At 62.4% G+C, this 17,004-nt stretch overlaps 2 protein-coding genes across 3 annotated transcripts in view; one reads left to right on the plus strand and one right to left on the minus strand.

Annotated features, from left to right (window-relative positions):
- Nucleotides 1-1,139: 1,139 nt before the first annotated feature.
- RSPH14 (radial spoke head 14 homolog) overlaps nucleotides 1,140-17,004 on the minus strand; it is a 62,303-nt gene continuing 46,438 nt past the window's right edge. Inside the window, exons 5-7 of one of the 2 annotated variants that reach the window (XM_081252518.1) lie at nucleotides 3,623-3,848; nucleotides 2,836-2,972; nucleotides 1,140-1,420 (exon numbers count right to left, since the gene is read on the minus strand). In XM_081252518.1, coding sequence (XP_081108644.1) covers nucleotides 1,182-1,420; nucleotides 2,836-2,972; nucleotides 3,623-3,848 — 602 coding nt within the window. In that variant the 3' untranslated portion in view covers nucleotides 1,140-1,181. Of the gene's footprint in view, nucleotides 1,421-2,835; nucleotides 3,000-3,622; nucleotides 3,849-17,004 lie in introns of both variants that reach the window. The other variant, XM_081252517.1, reaches the window with a different exon arrangement.
- The window catches only part of GNAZ (G protein subunit alpha z), a 42,557-nt gene continuing 35,446 nt past the window's right edge, over nucleotides 9,894-17,004 (plus strand). The window contains exon 1 of the mRNA XM_081252515.1: nucleotides 9,894-9,958. The gene's annotated coding sequence lies outside the window, so the exon portion shown is untranslated. The remainder of the gene's footprint in view (nucleotides 9,959-17,004) is intronic.

Below are 17,004 nucleotides of genomic sequence, written 5' to 3' on the forward strand. Positions count from 1 at the left end.
CTGAATCCCCAGCGGAGCCAGGCAGCAGGTCCCTCCCAGCACAAGAGGGGCTGCTTGGGCTAATCCTGGAATCCCAGGATGCAAACGTTTCTGTGTTTCTGCTAGGAAAGTGAAGGCCCCAGGCACTGGAAGGACTACAAGAAGGCACTCAGCTGGGGATTCTAGCTCTGCGGGTAGCGTCTATTCTGGGAGGTTCTGTCCCTCAGGAAGTGTGGCTGCTGGTTGGTGATGTAACAAGGGAAACCTGGTGTGAGGCAAAGAGCCTCGGAAAGCTCATGGGGGAGATTAAGGCTTCGGCTCAGCCCAAACGAGGCCAGCCCTGAAGCTGAGCCGCTCCTGCACCTTCTCCAACAGAGGTCAGAACCCTGCCAGACCACCGGACAGGTTGGGTCGGGGAGATCAAGGAGTCCCCATGCCTCCTCCCCCCGCAGCCTAGCTTCTCCACCCCTCCAACCCCCCGCACCCCCCCCGAGGGCTCTCCAGCCTCCTTAGCCAGTTTCACTGCAGAAGAAGCAAGGCAGGTAGAGGCACAGTTGGGAGCTCCCTGGAGGGAGGCCTGGCAGACAACAGGGGGAGGGCTGGGGGGAGGTCGGCCTCAGGCCAGCCTGAGCTTACACAGGTGACTTGGCTTTGGAGAACACAGCTGTTTGGGGGGGAAGACCTTAAGGAGCTGCCCTGTTCTGAGCTCTCATCCCTGGGGCGGGGGTGGGGTCCTCTTACAACTCACCCTCCTCCAGCAAGAGCCCACTTGGGGTTGCACCTGTGACCTTCGTTCCTGTCGTCCCACGTGGGGAGGGGGCAGACCTGGTGAGCAGGGCCACACCCAGCCACACCCAGCCACACCCCATGGGCCTATTCACTGAGCGTCTGGCTCAGGCAGTGCTGCCTGGACCAGCTGTTCCTTCCAGCTCCCTGTCCCCACCTTGTCCCTAGATGCTTGGCCCTGCTCTGTGCTTTCCCAGGGGACTCAACCACAGCAGACAGCAGGGATGCCACGCACCTGGCCCTGGACCCTGGGTTCAGCCTGTGACCCGGTCCTTCTGGGCCAGGCATTTCCCCTTTGACAGGACAGAGGAGAGACGTGACCTGCCCCAGAAACATCAGGTGCCATTCAGACCAAGATAAAGAGATTCAGCGCGTTTATTCAGGCGTGGAGTCAGCAGGTGGGGCCGGTAAGAGGCTCAGGGTTTCCACTCGATGACTTTGACGGCGATCTGGGCTGCCCGCTGCACAGCCACGCTGGTGTCCTCCTCGAGGGCCCGGAAGGTGGGAACGTGGGACTGCAGGAGCTTGCGGCCCTCGGGGGCCTCGGCCAGCATGGTGAGGACCTTGATGGCGTTGAGGCGCGCCTTGCTCAAGGATGAGTGCAGTAGCTCCAGCAGCGGACGGATGGCCTCCGTGTCCAGGGCCGCGTACTTCCCTGCAGGGCACCAACACCAGGCGTTCCTGGGGGGGTCCCTGCCCACCTCCCTCGCCCCCCAGCCCTCCCAACGCAGGCTCCACACCCTCCCTGCCCCTAGCCTGGGCTCCGCAAGCTCCCCAGCCGGCTTCTCCCCAACCACCAGGTACCTGTCCCGCAACCCAGTCCTCTCAAGGCAGCATGAGGGGTCTTTTGAAAATTAAAATCCAATCGAATGAGAAGGGGAGACGCCCCTCCTTAATCCTTACTTGCTGCCCACCCCCTCACCCGCTGAAATGCCACGCTGCCGCCCCCTGCCCCCAACCCTCCTACACCGAGCACTCTGCTCTTTGTTGCCAGACCGTCCAGCCCCTTTTGCCCTGCTAGCTCCCCTCGCAGAGGATGCTCTGCCCCCGTACTGTGCCCACCGTCTCCCCCAGGTCACTCTTCACTCTGCCGCCCCTGCCAACCTCAGACAGCAGAGGCTGAGACGTCTGGGTCCCCATCGCCCAGCACAGAGCCTGCCCTGTGGCAGGGGCTCAGGGCTCCTCAGCTGGAGTGCTAGCTCAGGGAAGTGACCTCACCTCCCCCAAATTCCCATGTTGTCCGGGCCCCATGAGAGCCCCCAGCCCTCCAAGCACTCCTACAGGAAGCCCAGGTAAGACACTGACTGCACTGAGGACGCCCGCGAGATCCACGCTCATGGGGAGCCCCACACTGGGGGTCGGCACCCTGACTGCACGATCAGTCAGAAGGGGGCTGTGGACTCTGGGAAGGCCCCAACCTCTCCCCGTGGTGTGTCTCAGGTTTCACCATCAGGACGAACTGGGGAGTGGCAAGGAGTCCCAGCTCTGGGGGGATCTGCAGACTGCTGATTGAGAATCAGAGGCCCAGGTAGTTCTCCGTGGATCAGCAAGGAAGCTCAGGGCATGGGGCTGGCCCAGGCAAGGGAAGGTCAGACAGCTTTCAGAGGTCCTGCGGGGACCCTAGCCTCCAGGTGGGGAAACCAGCCCAGGCCCTTCCTACGGCCCAGGTCGGGTGACTGAGCATGGAAGCCTGGCTGCTGGGAGTCCGCATGGGGGAGGTAGCCTTACGCTCCTATGCGACCCCTCCACACTGAGAAAAGTAACATTGATCAAGAAACACAGCAGAAGCAAGGGCTCCAGTGTTTGCTTAGACCTCAGCATAACGGACTCATGGGTGGCAAACGAATCAATCCCAGAATTTCGGCTCACAAGAGGCCTGGGTCAGATGCAGGAATTCCAAAACCAGGGAACAGAGGGAATAACAGGGAGGGCCCCCAGGTGGTGGGCCCTCTGTGGCCTGGAAGGAGAGGGTGGAGCCTGGGACCAGGAGGGGCAGTACTCAGCTTGCTAGGGGGCTGCGGTGACCCCCCACCCCATAAGCACCGACGCCCAGCCAGCAGGCAGCCTCACCTTTGGTGGTCACTGTGACGTACATGAGGGCCCCAGCTGCACTGGCCTGCACCTCCTCTTCCTTGTCCTTCAGCAGGTGCACCAGGATGGGGATGACGTCGTGCTGCCACACCTGGTTCTTGCCCTCCAGGGAGATGCTGGGCCAGAGAGGGGCAGCTGGGTGGCTGCACTTGGAGGAAGAGGGGGACAGGGCCCAGGACCACCCCAGGGGGACACCAGGGGAAAGGACTTGTGTTGAGACCATCCCTGGTGGCCAGGCCAGGGTGCAGAGGGGCACTGGTGTGAGGTGTGGGTCCCACCCCGACACTGAAGACAACCTGGGAGCACGGCCTGGGGCCACAGAAGGCCAGACCCAGGAGCCAGGGGTGGTGAAATGAAGGGAGATGGCCACAGCTAAAGCAGCTCTGAGGCTCTGTGATCATCAGGCTCCAGGCCGGGATTTAGACTGTGATCACGGTGACACTGGGTCACTAGTGACTAGACGCCCGCAGCTCCACGTCCTGACCTGTGAAGGGAGCCACCACCTTCCTCGGAGGAGGTCTGAGTGTGCAGATGGAACCTCCTGTGCTTGCCTTCCTCATGGGAGGGGGACAGCCCTCTCATTTTTGCCGGGAGTGGGGGCTTCCTGGGACACAGGACTGTCAGGACTAAACCCAGGCCTGGGCAGGCAGGTGCCCCAGTGGAGCGCTCCCCTTCCCCCAGGGCACAAGCAGGTGAGGGGAAGCAGGGGCCTGGGGCACCACTCCTGCCCTCCCCGCTCCGTCCCTTGTCCCCAACCAGTCCTCACCTGACTGCGATTAGTGCTTGGGCTGCTTTGCTGCGGATGTTGCTGTTGGCGCTCAGGAGCTTCTCCTTCAGGAAGGGCACCACCCAGCTGGCCAGTGCGTCAGTGGCGTCCTCCATCAGGCAGGCAGCCAGCGTGTCCAGGAGGAGCTCCTGGATCCCTTCCTCCTCACTCTGCAGCTTCCACACCAGCGAGGGGATCAGGCTGCTGTTGACAATGCCCTTGGCCCCTGCAGGACAGGAACGGGCGCTGAGGGTGGGCCAGTGGGCCACCCCCCACCTGTCACCTGTGCTGGGAGCCAGAGGGCTGGCAGGGGGGTGGTATTTGACAAGATAAATTGCAAATCCCCCCCTCCCGCTGCCAGGCAGGGGGCCCGAGCAGCCAGCATGTGACCGTGGGTGACAAGCTGGGGTGAGAACCACGAGGACCCCAAAGGTCCAGCCTTTGGTTACCTGTTACTGGGGGCACCAGCCTGAAACAGCGGCCTGAGAAGCAGCAGCCACCTCTGCAGGGCCCAGGCACACGGGGAGCCTCCCTCCCCCGCCAGCCATGGTGCAGCAGAGAGAAGGATGAGGGACCCATCAATCCCCTCCTTCCCATCTGCAACATCTCTGTGATGCTGGAGCCGCAGATCAGCCTGGCCAGCCGTGGGGACAGGAAGAAAGCTTGCAGTGGGGTCTGAAGTAGAAGATTTAGAGTCAACAGGCCGGCATCTTATGTAAAAAGAGCTGTGCCTCCAACCACAGTTGGTGGGCAATCCACAGAGTCTGGCCAAGGGGTCTAAAGGCACCTGGTGGCGCTCAGGGAGGGGGCTCCACATGGCACAGCTGGGAGAAAATGCAGCGAGCCACCCCCCTTCCACTGTCAACGGTTCTGCCTCACTCCTTCCAGCCTCTACTCCCACCTGGGGAGTCGGTACATGGCTGGCTGCCCAGAGGAGACCCCAGAGATGGCCCAGGCGGCAGCCCAAGGGTGCTCACCAGTGCCCAAAACTGCTGGCAGAGCGGCCACCACAGGAAGAGAGTGGGCACCGGGGAGGGCGGCCCTTCCCTGCCGCTCTAGGTGTCACTACTGCCTGACAGCCCACCCTCTCCCCGGCCTCCCCAGCAGCCCAGGCTGCCCACCGTGAAGCTGTCCACAGCCCCCATGGAGGTGCCACCAGTGGACACCTCTGTCTTCTGCCTCCCCAGCTCAACTGTCTAATTTACTCTAGAGAGACAAGTAAACAGGTTCATTAGCCTAAAGGTCTCTGAGTGCCAATTAGCACCAGGGACTTCCTCTTTGAAGACACCACCCAGCCTTCCACCCTCACTCCCCAAGGACATCAAATGGCAGGTGCCTGGGGTTAGGGGGTGGAGAGGCAGGGTAGCATGTCCAGAGGCTCCAGTGCCCCCGGCCAGCTTCTCACTGGGGTGTCGGGTGGAGCCACTAGCTTTGTCCATTTGTTCTCAGGGTGCTCACAACACAGGAAAAGCAGTTTCCTGCTGCTTCAAGAGTACTGGGCTTTTTAAGATTTAATATACACAGATTTTTTTTTAAAGGCTAGGTTGGACTCCTAAATGCATCCAGCTATGTGATCTTAGACAAGTTACTTACCCTCTCTGAACCTGGTTTCCTCATTATTAATACAAGCCCACCTGGTAGGGGGTTGTGCAGTATCAGTGGAGTAGGGGGTGGGAAAGTGCTCTGTGTAAGGGACTGTCACCATGTGCCCAGACACCCAGGCCTGGCACAGCGAGAGTCTCCCACATGTCACCAACAATGAGTTCCAGCTGCAGGCAAGCCTGTGGTTGGGGGTGAGGGCTGAGGAGCAGGATACAGAGATAAAAGCTGCACATGTAGATGAGGAATTCCAGGTCCTAGGGGCTCTGGATGTGCCCTGAAGGAACACCTGTCAGTGGTCCCGAAGCCACCCCTCCTGGGGGCCTGAGGCCTCTCTCCCCTTCAGCCCTGCCCTCCGGCCGGGCCACCACCAGACAGCGCATCTGGGCCTCCTGCTCCGGCTCCAGTTCTGGCTCAGGCACCTGCCCCCAGGCTACCTGCCTGCCCCGGCCACAGTCTCGCTCTGCCACGACCTGGACGGCCACTCTCCAGCTCACAGGGCAGAGGTGACAATATGACCTTCCAAGAAGGACTGTGCTGACCGATGGAGGGATAATGTTCCTGACAGAGGGCCATCTGAGCAAAGGCAGGGGGTGAGGGATTTGTGCATTGTCAATCAGGGCTCGATGGTGGCCTCACTTGTACCCGGGTCTGGGCTTCCCGGGAAAGCCCAGGGAAATGTGCTGCTGTGGGAGCAACAGGATGGGCACAGGCTCGGGGGAGGGCAGAGGAAGGGAGTCAAGGCCAGAAGTTGGAGGTGATCACCTCCACTGCTCCCCCGATTGGTGAGGAAACCAAAGCCCAGAGGGGCAACTCTAGTGCCCAAGGTCACACAGTAGATGGGGAGAGGCCAGGCCTTCAGCCGCCCGGGTTTTTCTTTCCAAGGCATTCGTCCTGGGCCTCTGCTCCTAGAAATGCTGAGCACCGGGACCCAGTTCATTTTGAGACAGAGGGAGATTAAAAATAAAACGCGTGCCGGGTGTGCCTCTCTGCTTGTTCACTTTGCTTCTTTTCAGCTAAAAGGAGAGTCGCAGGCCTGGCTATTTATAATTAACCCAGATCTGCAAAGCCTTGTTCTAGTTGGGGTGGGGTGGTGCACAGACCCCCAAAAAGAAACAAATCAGAGAAACCCACCAGGCCCCCAACAGCCTGAGACCCGGCTGGCAGGGTTGGGGTGAGCAGGACAGGTGGGGCATGGAGAAGAGCCGGCCAGGAGGGGGCACCCTCGGGCAGTGGGGGGACCAGTGGGAGAGTCTCCGGGGACCAGTCATTACTGCCTGGGTTGACACATGTAGATGAAGAATTCCAGGTCCTAGGGGCTCTGGATGTGCAGGAAGGGAGGCCTGGGGGAGCCGGGCCTTGTGGGGCAGAGCGGCAACAGTAGGAGGATCGAGTGTGCTCGGGGAGGGCCCAGACTGGCGTGGCTACTGGGCCAGGATGGGCTGGTTGATGGGCCACAAAGCTCAGCTGGGATTGAGGGTCACTATGCCCCTGGAGTGGAACCCCTGGGGTTGAGGTTTGGCCACTTCCTGGGAGCCACCTCAAAGGGCCCCTCCTTGGCCAGCTCTCCCTGCTGGTTGGTGAGGTGCTGGGTGGCCTCAATCACCAGAGCCCCCTTCCCCTTTCTTCCTCGGAGCCGAGCTGTGGTCTCCCGGTCCCGTTCTCCTGGCAAGTGAGGACTCAGCCCTGGGAGCACACATCCACGCCTGGTGCCCGGGCCCCACCGTGCCTTGTCTCAACCCACCTGCCCAGCTTTAGCCTCGTGTGTCCCCCACTGACCCCACCCACCCCCGTGCCTGCCTTTGCTCGTGGGGAACCCTCGCTGTCCTCAGCTTACTCGGCCCCTCAATAGCACGTGACATGCTGACCATGTTTTCCTCCCGAGATACTCCCCCCTGCCGTGGCCCTGGGACCTCAGCTCCCCGCTTCCACCTCTCTGGCTGCTCCTCCATGTGCTTAGCAAGCACCCCCCTCCCTCTGGCGTCCCCCACAACGTGGTCCTTGGCCCCCACCATCCCCCCTTTCCCCTCCACCAGGGGCAGCTCCTCTCAGGCTGCAGACACCACACAGCCATCCACTGACGCCAGGTTGCCCGGCCATCCCCCGGCCTAGGCTGAACTCAGCCTCATGGACTGACTTCTCCACTTTCTTATTTTCTCTGGGCTGTCTAGCTGACATTTTTACTTGATTCTGCATTTAGAACGACGCACCCTGTGGGACCAGGCTTACTGTAAATAAACATGAAACAAAAACTTGCCATCCTCCTTCTCGAATTTAAAAAGCTAATCTTCAAACTCTCCAGTGGTTCTTAGGCCGACGCCCCAATCCTACACAAGGGCCACCAGCCCGATGCGACTGTTCCCTGCCTCACCCCAGCCTGGCCTTGTGGCATCCTCACAGCTCTGGCCGCACTGGTCCTCTGGGTTCGTCCAAGCCTCACACTCCTTCATGCGCAGCGTCTTCCCCACTGTGGAACGTGCTTCCTCCCGCCCCAGGTCATGGGCCACCTCCATCCTGCTCCCCCTGCCACAGAGGCCTGATGGGTCTCCCCCTCCAGGCTTCACACAACCATCATGGGGGTACTATCTTGCAGAGGGTCTAGCAGGCAGGCTTGGGTCTGTCTAAATGCTAGGACTGTGCCGAGCGCAGAGGAGGTCATCAGTAAATGCTTGCTGGTTGAAGGCTTACAATCCCTGCTTGACCCTGGGGGAGCTCTCACTTCCAGGGTCAGGGGAGGGGACAGCAGCCAGCCCTGTTGGGTCCCTCCGTGGGCTAGCCCCTCATCTCACACCTGGACTGCTGTGCGGGGTCTTCCCATGCTTGCAGCTAGGTTTGCCCCTGCAAACAGCTCACTTCTGACCTGACCTCTGGTCCCCCAGTTCCCCTCACCATCTCTGAACATGTGTCAACATGCATCTCCTGTCGGAATCACCCTCTAGGGACCATCTATTGTTATATTTGTCTCCTTTTGATAGAAGAGGGAACTGAGGCTCATCCAGGTGAAATAACTCACCCAAGGGTATACTCTCATCCAGCTGAAATAACTCACCCTCAGGGCAGGGCCTGTGCCTGTCTCCTTCCTGCTACCACGGCCATTGGCCTCTGAGTGGACCTCTGGGCAGAGGCCCAGCCTGACCCAGCCTGGCAGTGTGGAGGATGCACACAAAGCAGCCCCCGATAGTCAGCCACTTTCCACTGGTCCTCGGGGGCCACCCCGAGCCAGCATGTACCAGGTCTAGTCTAGATCCGCCTCAAGATGCCCATCACCAACATCTGTCCTGTCTCTGACCATTTAGGCAGCACCTTCACAGGTGCGCAACCTCGCTGGGGGATGTAGTGCAACGGTCTCCATTTCACAGCAGAGGAAACACTCTCAGAGAGGTTAGGGGATGACATTGAGATGCCAGTGTCCAGCTGGCAGAGCTGGTCCCTGCCTTCTGACCACAGGCCTGGCCCTATCTCCCCCTGCCAACGGTCCGTTCCAGTGCTTCTGCCCACCAGTGGGGTGATCCTAGTAATAGGACCATGGAGGTGTACGGTGATAGGTAAGTGTTAGCGGGGAGCATCTGCATTTACCTGGATGCTCTGGGGTGCACAGAGCTTCAGGTTACAGTGATGGAAAGGACAGAGTGGCAGTAATGTCTTGGTTCTGGCCTGAGTCTTTAACACACAGGAGTGAGGGGCTCCTGGTTCTGAGGCCCACAGATTGGCTCCCCCTGAAATTGAAAGCAGAAGTTGGCAGGCGCCCTTTGGTGCATTTTGCTGAGCACCAATGCCTTCTGTGAGCTTCCCAAAGGCGCCCATGGGACCCTAGCCTCAACTGAGCTGGCTCCCTCCCGCCTCTCTGGTCTGGGGGACCGCTCCTGGGCCCCCCTCCTGTCCTCCCTTCTAAGGCAACCTTCCGTGGCCAGGATTGCCAGGGACCCTGAAGAGCCCTTACCCGCTGCAGGCGCGAGCAGCAAAGATGACTAATGCCCCCTCCCATCGCTGCAAAACGTCACCGGCGTAAACCTTTAGGATTTGTACAGCCCTTTCACATTTCCTAGCCTACTGTCGCGACAACTCAGGGAAGCAGGTGCCACTAGCCCCACTTTGCAAACAGGCTCATTAGAGGTCAGTCCGTTGTCCAAGGTCGCGGAGCTCAGAAAGGGCAGACAGGGTTCGAATTTGGGCCGGGAAGACGGGCGGGGCCGGGGCCATCCACTGCTCTCCGGCTCGGCGTCCCGCGGGGTGGGCGCCCGGCCTCGGCTCAGCGGGATCGCAGGGACCCCGGTGCCAGCGGCGGTGGCAGCAGCTGCCGGACCGCGGCACGCGCGGAGCCTCGGCCCCGCCCCTTCCCGTCGTCATTGGTCCGCGGGCGTGTCCGTCAGCCGCTCGCGCCCAATGGGCGGCGGGCCGGCGCTCTTGGCGGGGCTGTGGCGCCCTGAGCGTGGACTCCGGCGGACGCGCGGCTCCCCGCCCGCGGTTGGCCCGGCAACGCGCTGCGCTCGCGGCTCCGCCCCCTGCCGGCGGCGCGGCGCGGGGCGGGCGGACCCGCGGGCGGCGGCGCGGGCGGCGCGGGAGAGCGGGCGGAGGGAGCCAGGCCGGCGGAGCGTGTGCGCCGCCCGCGGCCCGGTCACGTCCCCGCGCGGGCGCCGCCGCCCGCGTCGTGCGGAACGAGGGCGCCCCGGCCCGCGCTCGCCGCCCCGCCCCGCGCCGCCGGAGCAGCTCGACCACGCACCGCGCCGCGACCCGGAGGTGAGTGAGCGGCCCCGCGGCCGGGGCGCGCGGCGGACCTGGGGACCGGGGGCGCGGCCGGGAGCCCACCCGCCCGCACCGAACCCCGCCCGGGCCTTTGTGCCGGGGCCCCGCCCGGGCGGGGGGCGCCAGGCGCGACGGCCGGGATGCGGGCCAGGTGGGGGCGGCGCGGCGGGGGTGCCCGCGCGATGGGCAGGGGCGCCGCGGGCAGGCAGGTGCTGGGAGGGGCGCCCGGGCCCAGGAGGGCGGACAGGGGCCCAGGGCAGCCGCTGGTGCGGGGCCGGGCCGGCGACCTGCGGGAGAGGCGCCCGGCGGGGTCTCCCGGGGGACGGCGGGAGCGCCGGCGCGTGGCCTGTGCTGAAACGGAGACGAGGGCCCCGGAGGCCTGGGCCCGGGGACGCACGGCTCGCCGTTTTCGGTCACCGCTCTTGGAGCGAGCAGGTTCCTCGGAGGCATTTAGAGCGAGAGGCGAGTATCGACCCGCTGCGATTGTGATAGGTTCCCGGCTCGATATTTTTTCCCTTAAAAGGCGGTGGGGGCTTGGGGTGGGGTGGGGGGAGGGCCTCGGGCCGGGGCTCAGCGTCCTGCCGGGGACCCGAGGGGCTCTGGCTTCAGGGCGGCGCTGAGCCTCTCTGGGCGTTGGTGGCAGGATTCTGCTGAAGCCGAGAATTGGGGTTCTTGGTGACCAGAGAAGAGGATGGGAAGGCGGCGCCCAGGCCAGGGAGTCCGTGTCTGGGGATGGAGGGACCCGCCTGGGGGGAAATCTGCTGGTCTGGGGAGGCAGCTGTCCCCTGACCGCCCCTTTCTGCCCAAGTGATCTCCCTGCCCTGGGGATCGAGTCCCTCTGCCTTCTGCTCAGTCTGGAGAAGCCTCCTTGGCCAAATTCAATTAAGCAAATGTTTACTGAGCAGTTGCTCCCCCGGGGCCTGGTGCTGGGGTGGGAGTGAACTGGCCCTGCCCTCCTGGGACTGACTCACCGCCCCCACGGGGGAGAATCATCTCTGTTCAGAGAACCCAGTCCTGAAGGTGGGTGTCGGGGCCCCGAGTGGGGCCAGGGTCAGACGGGCCTGTGGGCAAAGTGACATTTGAACTGGAGCTTGAAGGACATGGTCACAGTTGGGGTGGGCATTGCGGGCAGAGGGGAGAACGTGGACGGAGGCACAGAGAGGGCGCTCAGGCAGTCCAGTCTGGCAGGAGCACAGGAGGTCAGGCGAGAAAGGGCGGAGGCTGCCCAGGGCTGGGGCCGCTGGGGGAAATGGATGACCCTGGCACCTGCTTCAGTGGTGGCCGCAGTCTCCTCACCTTTGCAAAGAGCAGCTCCATGACCCAGAACCGAGTGGGCCTGGAGAAGAGCTGGGAAGACCCCGAGGGCTGCTCGCAGCCTAGGACTGCCCTTCCAGGCAGGGCCAGGGTCCTGGGTAACCAACCCCTGGCCTCCTTCCTGGCCAGCATGGAGGATGATGTTGAGCTGGTGGCTCTGTCCCTTTGGGGCGTGGACGTTCGTGAGCAGTAACCGTGGAGACGTGGGAGTCTCCGTGCAGCGGCTGATGGCGAGGGAGGGCCTAGCCATGCCCGGATGCAGTGGTGCGCCTTCAGCATTCCCCGTGCTTCAGGGTCGATGGACAAGACGCTGGCATCTGGCTTAAAGCTCTTGTGTGTTGTACCAGATACTGATTTTCTGAGATGGGAGGTGAATAAAACAGTCCCTCCCCCTCGGAAGGCTGGTGTTACCTTCTGCTGTAGATCTGCTCGCTTGCCCGCTGCCGGGGAGGTTTTTCCCTCTGAAGGGACTGTTTGTCACTCATCTGTGCAGCATGCCCCCTCCCTGACCCACCCCCAGCCACACACTGGCTTCTGGCTGAGGCCCAGCTTGCTGCAAGGAGAGCAGGGCCCCTGCCTGCCCTCGTGAGGGTGCGTGCTTAGCACGATGGAGCTGCCTTGCTCCATGCTGTTGCCCGGCCCCTTTCTGGGGGCCTGCCATGAGACTCCAGATTTGGGACACGGGGAATGAATTCCCTGTTCTGTCCCCAGCTCCTCAGCTCTTCTGTCTCCTGGAGTCCCAGGAGGAGAAGCACCCTGACTGGCTCTCAGGAGCTTCTAGGGCAATTCCAGGAACTTCTGTGTAAGCAGGAGGACTTGACAAGGCTGCCCAGGGCCCCTGCAGGGAGGCCGGTGGGATGCAGGGGCGAACGGCAGGGAAGGCTGGCCTCAGACTCAGGGTGTGGCCCCAGTGGCCTCAACCCAGCTGCGTGGCTGTCTCATGTGCACATGCGATGACTGAGTGCCGCACTTTCCCCGCTGGTCATGAGGACAAGGCAGCCCTAACTGCCCTGTGCTGGCCCTCTGAAGACCCAAAATTCTGTGCGGCTATAGGGTATTCTCCCTGCTGCCGACTGTGGCTGGGCTTGCAGGAACCCTGGAGGAGGCAGATTAGCACACTGCACTCTCAGGAAGGAAACCCGGGCTAACTGAGCCCCAGGGGCAGTCCTGTGGGCTGGCAGAGCAGAGGGCACGGGGAAGTGGACAGAGGCATCAGGGTAGACGCTGAGAGTCAGCCCAGGTAGGAGCCCAGAGCGGTGGCCTGACAGCTTGTGCAGATTCCGGGGCGGTGGAGGTGGGGAGCCCCAGTGGAGGCGGCGGAAGACCTGGGTCACGCCTGGCCCTGCTCCCCCCTCTGCCCAGCCCCATCCTCTATGAGCCTCCTCATCCTCACCACAAACAGAGCCAAGAGTGCCCTGCCCATCCCCGCACGGTCCTCCCCACATCCACGCTGGCAGGGGAGGCGCCTCCCAGGAGCGAACTGACAGGGACTAACTCACAGGGACCATCTGGATCCTTGGGCTCGCGGGGGAGCCAAGGGAACAGAACCTCACCCGTTTGCTCGGCTCAGCCGTTCGTTCCTTTGGCCGATCTTTACCAGCACCTGCAAGGGCTAGGGCCGTGCCCGGCGCAGGGACACGACGGGGCAGGGCACTCAGCACCCACTCCCATGGCACTCCATGAGACCCGGAAGGCTGACAAACACCCGAGTAGCTGAATGCCAGGCAGGACAAAGGCGGTGAAGAGCCTAAAGCAGAAGGGGTTGGGGGTCCTGTGTGGAGGGGCCGTTGGCGCGGCACCATGGAGAGGCCATGGGTGAGTTGTGAGACCAGCGGAAGAGCACCAGGAGGGAGGATGGCAGGCTCAGAGGCCCTGAGGCCAATGCACTTCTGCAGCTGGGGACCACCCTGCCCCCCAAGGTCAGGTGGCTGGAGCCCAGGATGGGGGGGGCGGGGTTGTGGAGCAGGTCAGGTAGGATTATGTTTTTAAAAGACCCATCTGGCAGATGGTATGGGGGCCGCTACAGCATTCGGGGTGAGGGGCTGCTGACCCAGTGGGGTGGGAGCAGGAGCGGTACTGAGAAGTGGTCGGATGCAGGATTTAGCTTAACAAGGACCTGCTGATGGAGAAGAGGAAAGGACTGCTCTGGAAGGACAGAGTTGGCCTTGGCGAGGAGGAAGACTCAGACGCATCGCGGGAGGTGGGGAATTGGGAGTTGGGTTAGACCCAGGTGGACATGGGCATACATGGCAGTCAGAGGGGAGAGTCAGGCTGGAGCTGGAGACCTGGAGTCCCCCCACCAAGAGTTGTGGGGCAGGGGCCGGCAAGGTCACTCAGGGATTGAGGGCAGGTGGGACCAGAAGGGGCAGAGCCAGGCCTCGGGCCCCACGGCTCAGAGCTGAGCTGAGATTCCAGGGGCCGCACAGGAGGGTGTTCCTGGGAGGGTGGGTCCCCTGCAGTAGGCCTGGGGTGCATGGGGGCTAAGCAACATGGGCAGGACTGGCTACACAGTTTGGGGGTCCCTTGTTAAAACTGATTAAGCATTTCAGGACAGTGGCAGCAGAGTGTCAGGCTGGGCATGGCGCGCATGTGCACGCCCGGGAAGGCCAGTTGTGGTGGTCGTGGTCGCTGCCAGGACAGTGCCCCGGGCTGGCGACCACTTTGCCCTTCACCTGCCTCCCATGGGCAGGTGGACTGTGTCAGGCACTTGGGTCCACGGGGGCTGCACCCTGGCCTCTGTGAGCGGCGCTTCTCCCTCTCTGTCCGTGGACCCCCAGCCTCCGTCCCTCGGGCAGGAGACACAGCCAGCTGGTAGAGGGCTGGGCAGCCTGTTGGCAGGAGCGGGTGCATGTGGCGGGTGGCCTCACACACAATGGCTTCCTTGAGTTCGTCTCTTTTCCGAAGGAACCTGCTACATCACAGAGTTTTGAGTTATTTGCTTCTAAATTAAGGTATAACTCTCTTTTAGAGATGTCCCCGGAGAATCCATCAGAAAGTGCTAAGGAGTGAGGCTGTTAAAATCTGCGGTGCGGTGCTGGGGGTGGGGTGGGGGGAAGTGGTTGCAGACTGTCGAGCCCAGCGCACCCTCCAGCAGCTGCTGACCAGCACGCACCCTCCCCAGGCTCCCCCCGCCCCCACCTCTATTGGCCATGCGGTGGCAGTCAGAGCCCAGCTGCAGAAGGAGCCCCTGCCTCGCTGAGCCCTCTGCCCTGGGAGTGGTGGCGGTCAGGTCATGGCATTGGGTGGAGGGGAGCAGCCGCATGTGTCGTGTCCCCCAGAGCCCCTGGGTAGGCGCTTGGGGAGGGCAGCAACGCTCACTTTCTCCTCTCACAGCCAGTTCCACCAAGAAGGGGCCTATTTTTACTTCGGTTTTCTCCTCTCAGTGGAGGAGACTGGGACCTGGGGAGGTGGGGTGGCTCCTGCGTGGGCACCGGCCGCCCGGGCCCCGGATGGGTGTCCAGGGACCCTGAGGGCTTCTCAGCAGCCCAGGTGGCCCCCCCTTCCTGCAGGCAGCCTGCCTCCGTCCACCCCAGGGTCCCCAGGGGTCCAGGAGGGCTGACTGGTGGAGCTGCTGTGCTGGAGGCCTGTGTGGCGCTGGGGCCAGTGCTAAGGTTCTGGCCATGGCCTGGTCCTTTCCACTGGGAGGACTGAATCATCACAGCTGCTCTTTCTTCTCACCAGCGGCTCTCAGGCAGGGTCCACACACAACTTGGGGTGTCCAGGAGGAGGCTATCAGGCCTCCTAATTCTGTTTTCCCGTTGGGGGCCTCTGTCCGGAACAGCGCCTGTGTCCACACCCGCACAGATCCTGTGCCCCTTCCTGCACGTACCCCAGTGTAACCACTGCCTGTTTTCTTTGTCTGTGCTTATTCTCCGTCTCTCTCTCCTGGACCTGAACATAAGCTCTGTGAGGTCAAGACCTTCCTCTGCTGTTCATCACTGAGAATCTGGCCCCCAGAGCCCAGCCTAGCCCTCAGCAGGGAGCCAGGAAATGGCTGTCAAAGGGGGCCACGAACGTGGCAGGTGAGCAGGCCTCCTGGCGGCTGCAGCCTTCACGTTGGAGAACTGTGGCTCCAGCCCAGTCCTCTGCTCCCGCGAGGTGTGCCTGCCGCTTGACAAGCACAAACCACGCGCAGGTGGACAACCACTGGCCGGGCGCCCATCGGGCCCGATGGTTGGTTCACTCACAAGCCAGAGGCAGGCAGGCTGCCCAGCTTCTCACGCTGCCATCACAGGCCCAGGTCCCCCCACCGGGGGTCAGACGCCTCCAGCTGACACTGGTCCCTCAGTGATGCCGTGTAACTCGGTGAGGCCCTAGTCAGTCTGGGAGATTTGCAGTCATGACATTTAGAGTCGCGTCCATGGGAAAGTGTCCTCGGAAGGCGAGGGGAGATCCTGGTGGTGGGGAAGGACCATGGCGCTCACAGTGACCACATGATGATCAAGTGGCCTTTCCAGACAGCCCGTGTGCTCCAGGATGAGCTCAGCAGGGAGCTCGGTGAAGGGCAAAGAACACTGAATGGGAAACCGGGAGACCTGGGCCTAGTCCCAGCTCCACCTGCAGTGTAGACACGGTGAATCCTCTTCACTCTGGGCCTCTGTATCCTCACCTTCAGATCAGGCTGGGTTGAGGGTGCAGGTAGTCTTCATTTCTTACTCCAGCTCTGGAGGGGCTGCCCAAAGCAGTGTTGAGAAGGATTCTGAGGCTGTGTGGTGGCTCAGAGGAAAGTGGTCGTGGTTGATTAGTGGTGTCTGCAGTGGTACAGGAAGCGGGATTTAGCCGTTCTTGCCAGGGGCTGCTCGAGCCCACCCACCGTGCCCTCCCTCCTGCCCAGCAGCTCCAGCTCGTCCTCCTACCCGTGGCAGCCTCTCCGTACCCTGATCCAGTGAATGAGCAGGTGACTGAACCTCGTGCTCAGCTCTGCTTGGCCTAGAGCCCCGAGAAGCCTGCCTGGAGCCGGGAGACCAGGTAACCCCTGGTCGTGCTAACCGGTGCTAACGTGCTAACCGGTGTGGTTCCAGCTCCAGGTGTTGTAGGAGTGGGGACAGTGCAGGAGGAAGGGGTGGGTGACGGGCAGGGCCGTGGTGTGAGTCCCAGCCTCCCAAGGATGGGTCACCAGGCTTCACCAGGGATGAAGATGAGAAAAGGCTCCAAGCTGCCAGGAGGGGCCCCTGAAGACCCTGTCAAGGACTTGACACCTGCAGCACTCACCCTGGCTCCAGCAGGCCCTCGTGACCCCAGCTAGTGTTGTGCACGCAACCCCCCCGGCCCCGCCCCGTCCCTGCCCTGCCACTGTGCCAGCGAGGCTGTGGGCGGGGCAGGGCAGGGCGGTGTGGAAGGGGCCGGACTAGGGAAGGAGCAGTCCCCACCTGAGGACCTTTCTCAGGTCCTCTACCTCTGTGCTGACCGACGCCTGGCCCTCACGCCTCCTCCCTGCCCCTGCATGGCACATCCTCTGTGACCCCAGCTGTCCCACTGTGTGGCCTCTGGCCTGCCCACCTGTCCCCTCTTGGTTCCTGTGGCCCCACAGAGAGACCACCACCGCCAGCCAGCCTACTATCTGGCCCTCTTCAGTGCTTCTGGGTGCAGTGGCTCTGTCCCTGAGCTGGGCTTTCCTCCAGCGTGGTCGCCCCCCTCACCCGCTCCGTTACCTCTGATATGCTGTGCAAACATATTTCTCGATAAAATGCTGGGAAGAAAAATAATTAGAGCGTTGCCTCCATTAT

The sequence above is a fragment of the Mesoplodon bidens genome (genome assembly GCF_964165515.1).
Source record: "Mesoplodon bidens genome assembly, chromosome: 13".
Taxonomy (NCBI): Eukaryota; Metazoa; Chordata; class Mammalia; order Artiodactyla; family Ziphiidae; genus Mesoplodon; species Mesoplodon bidens.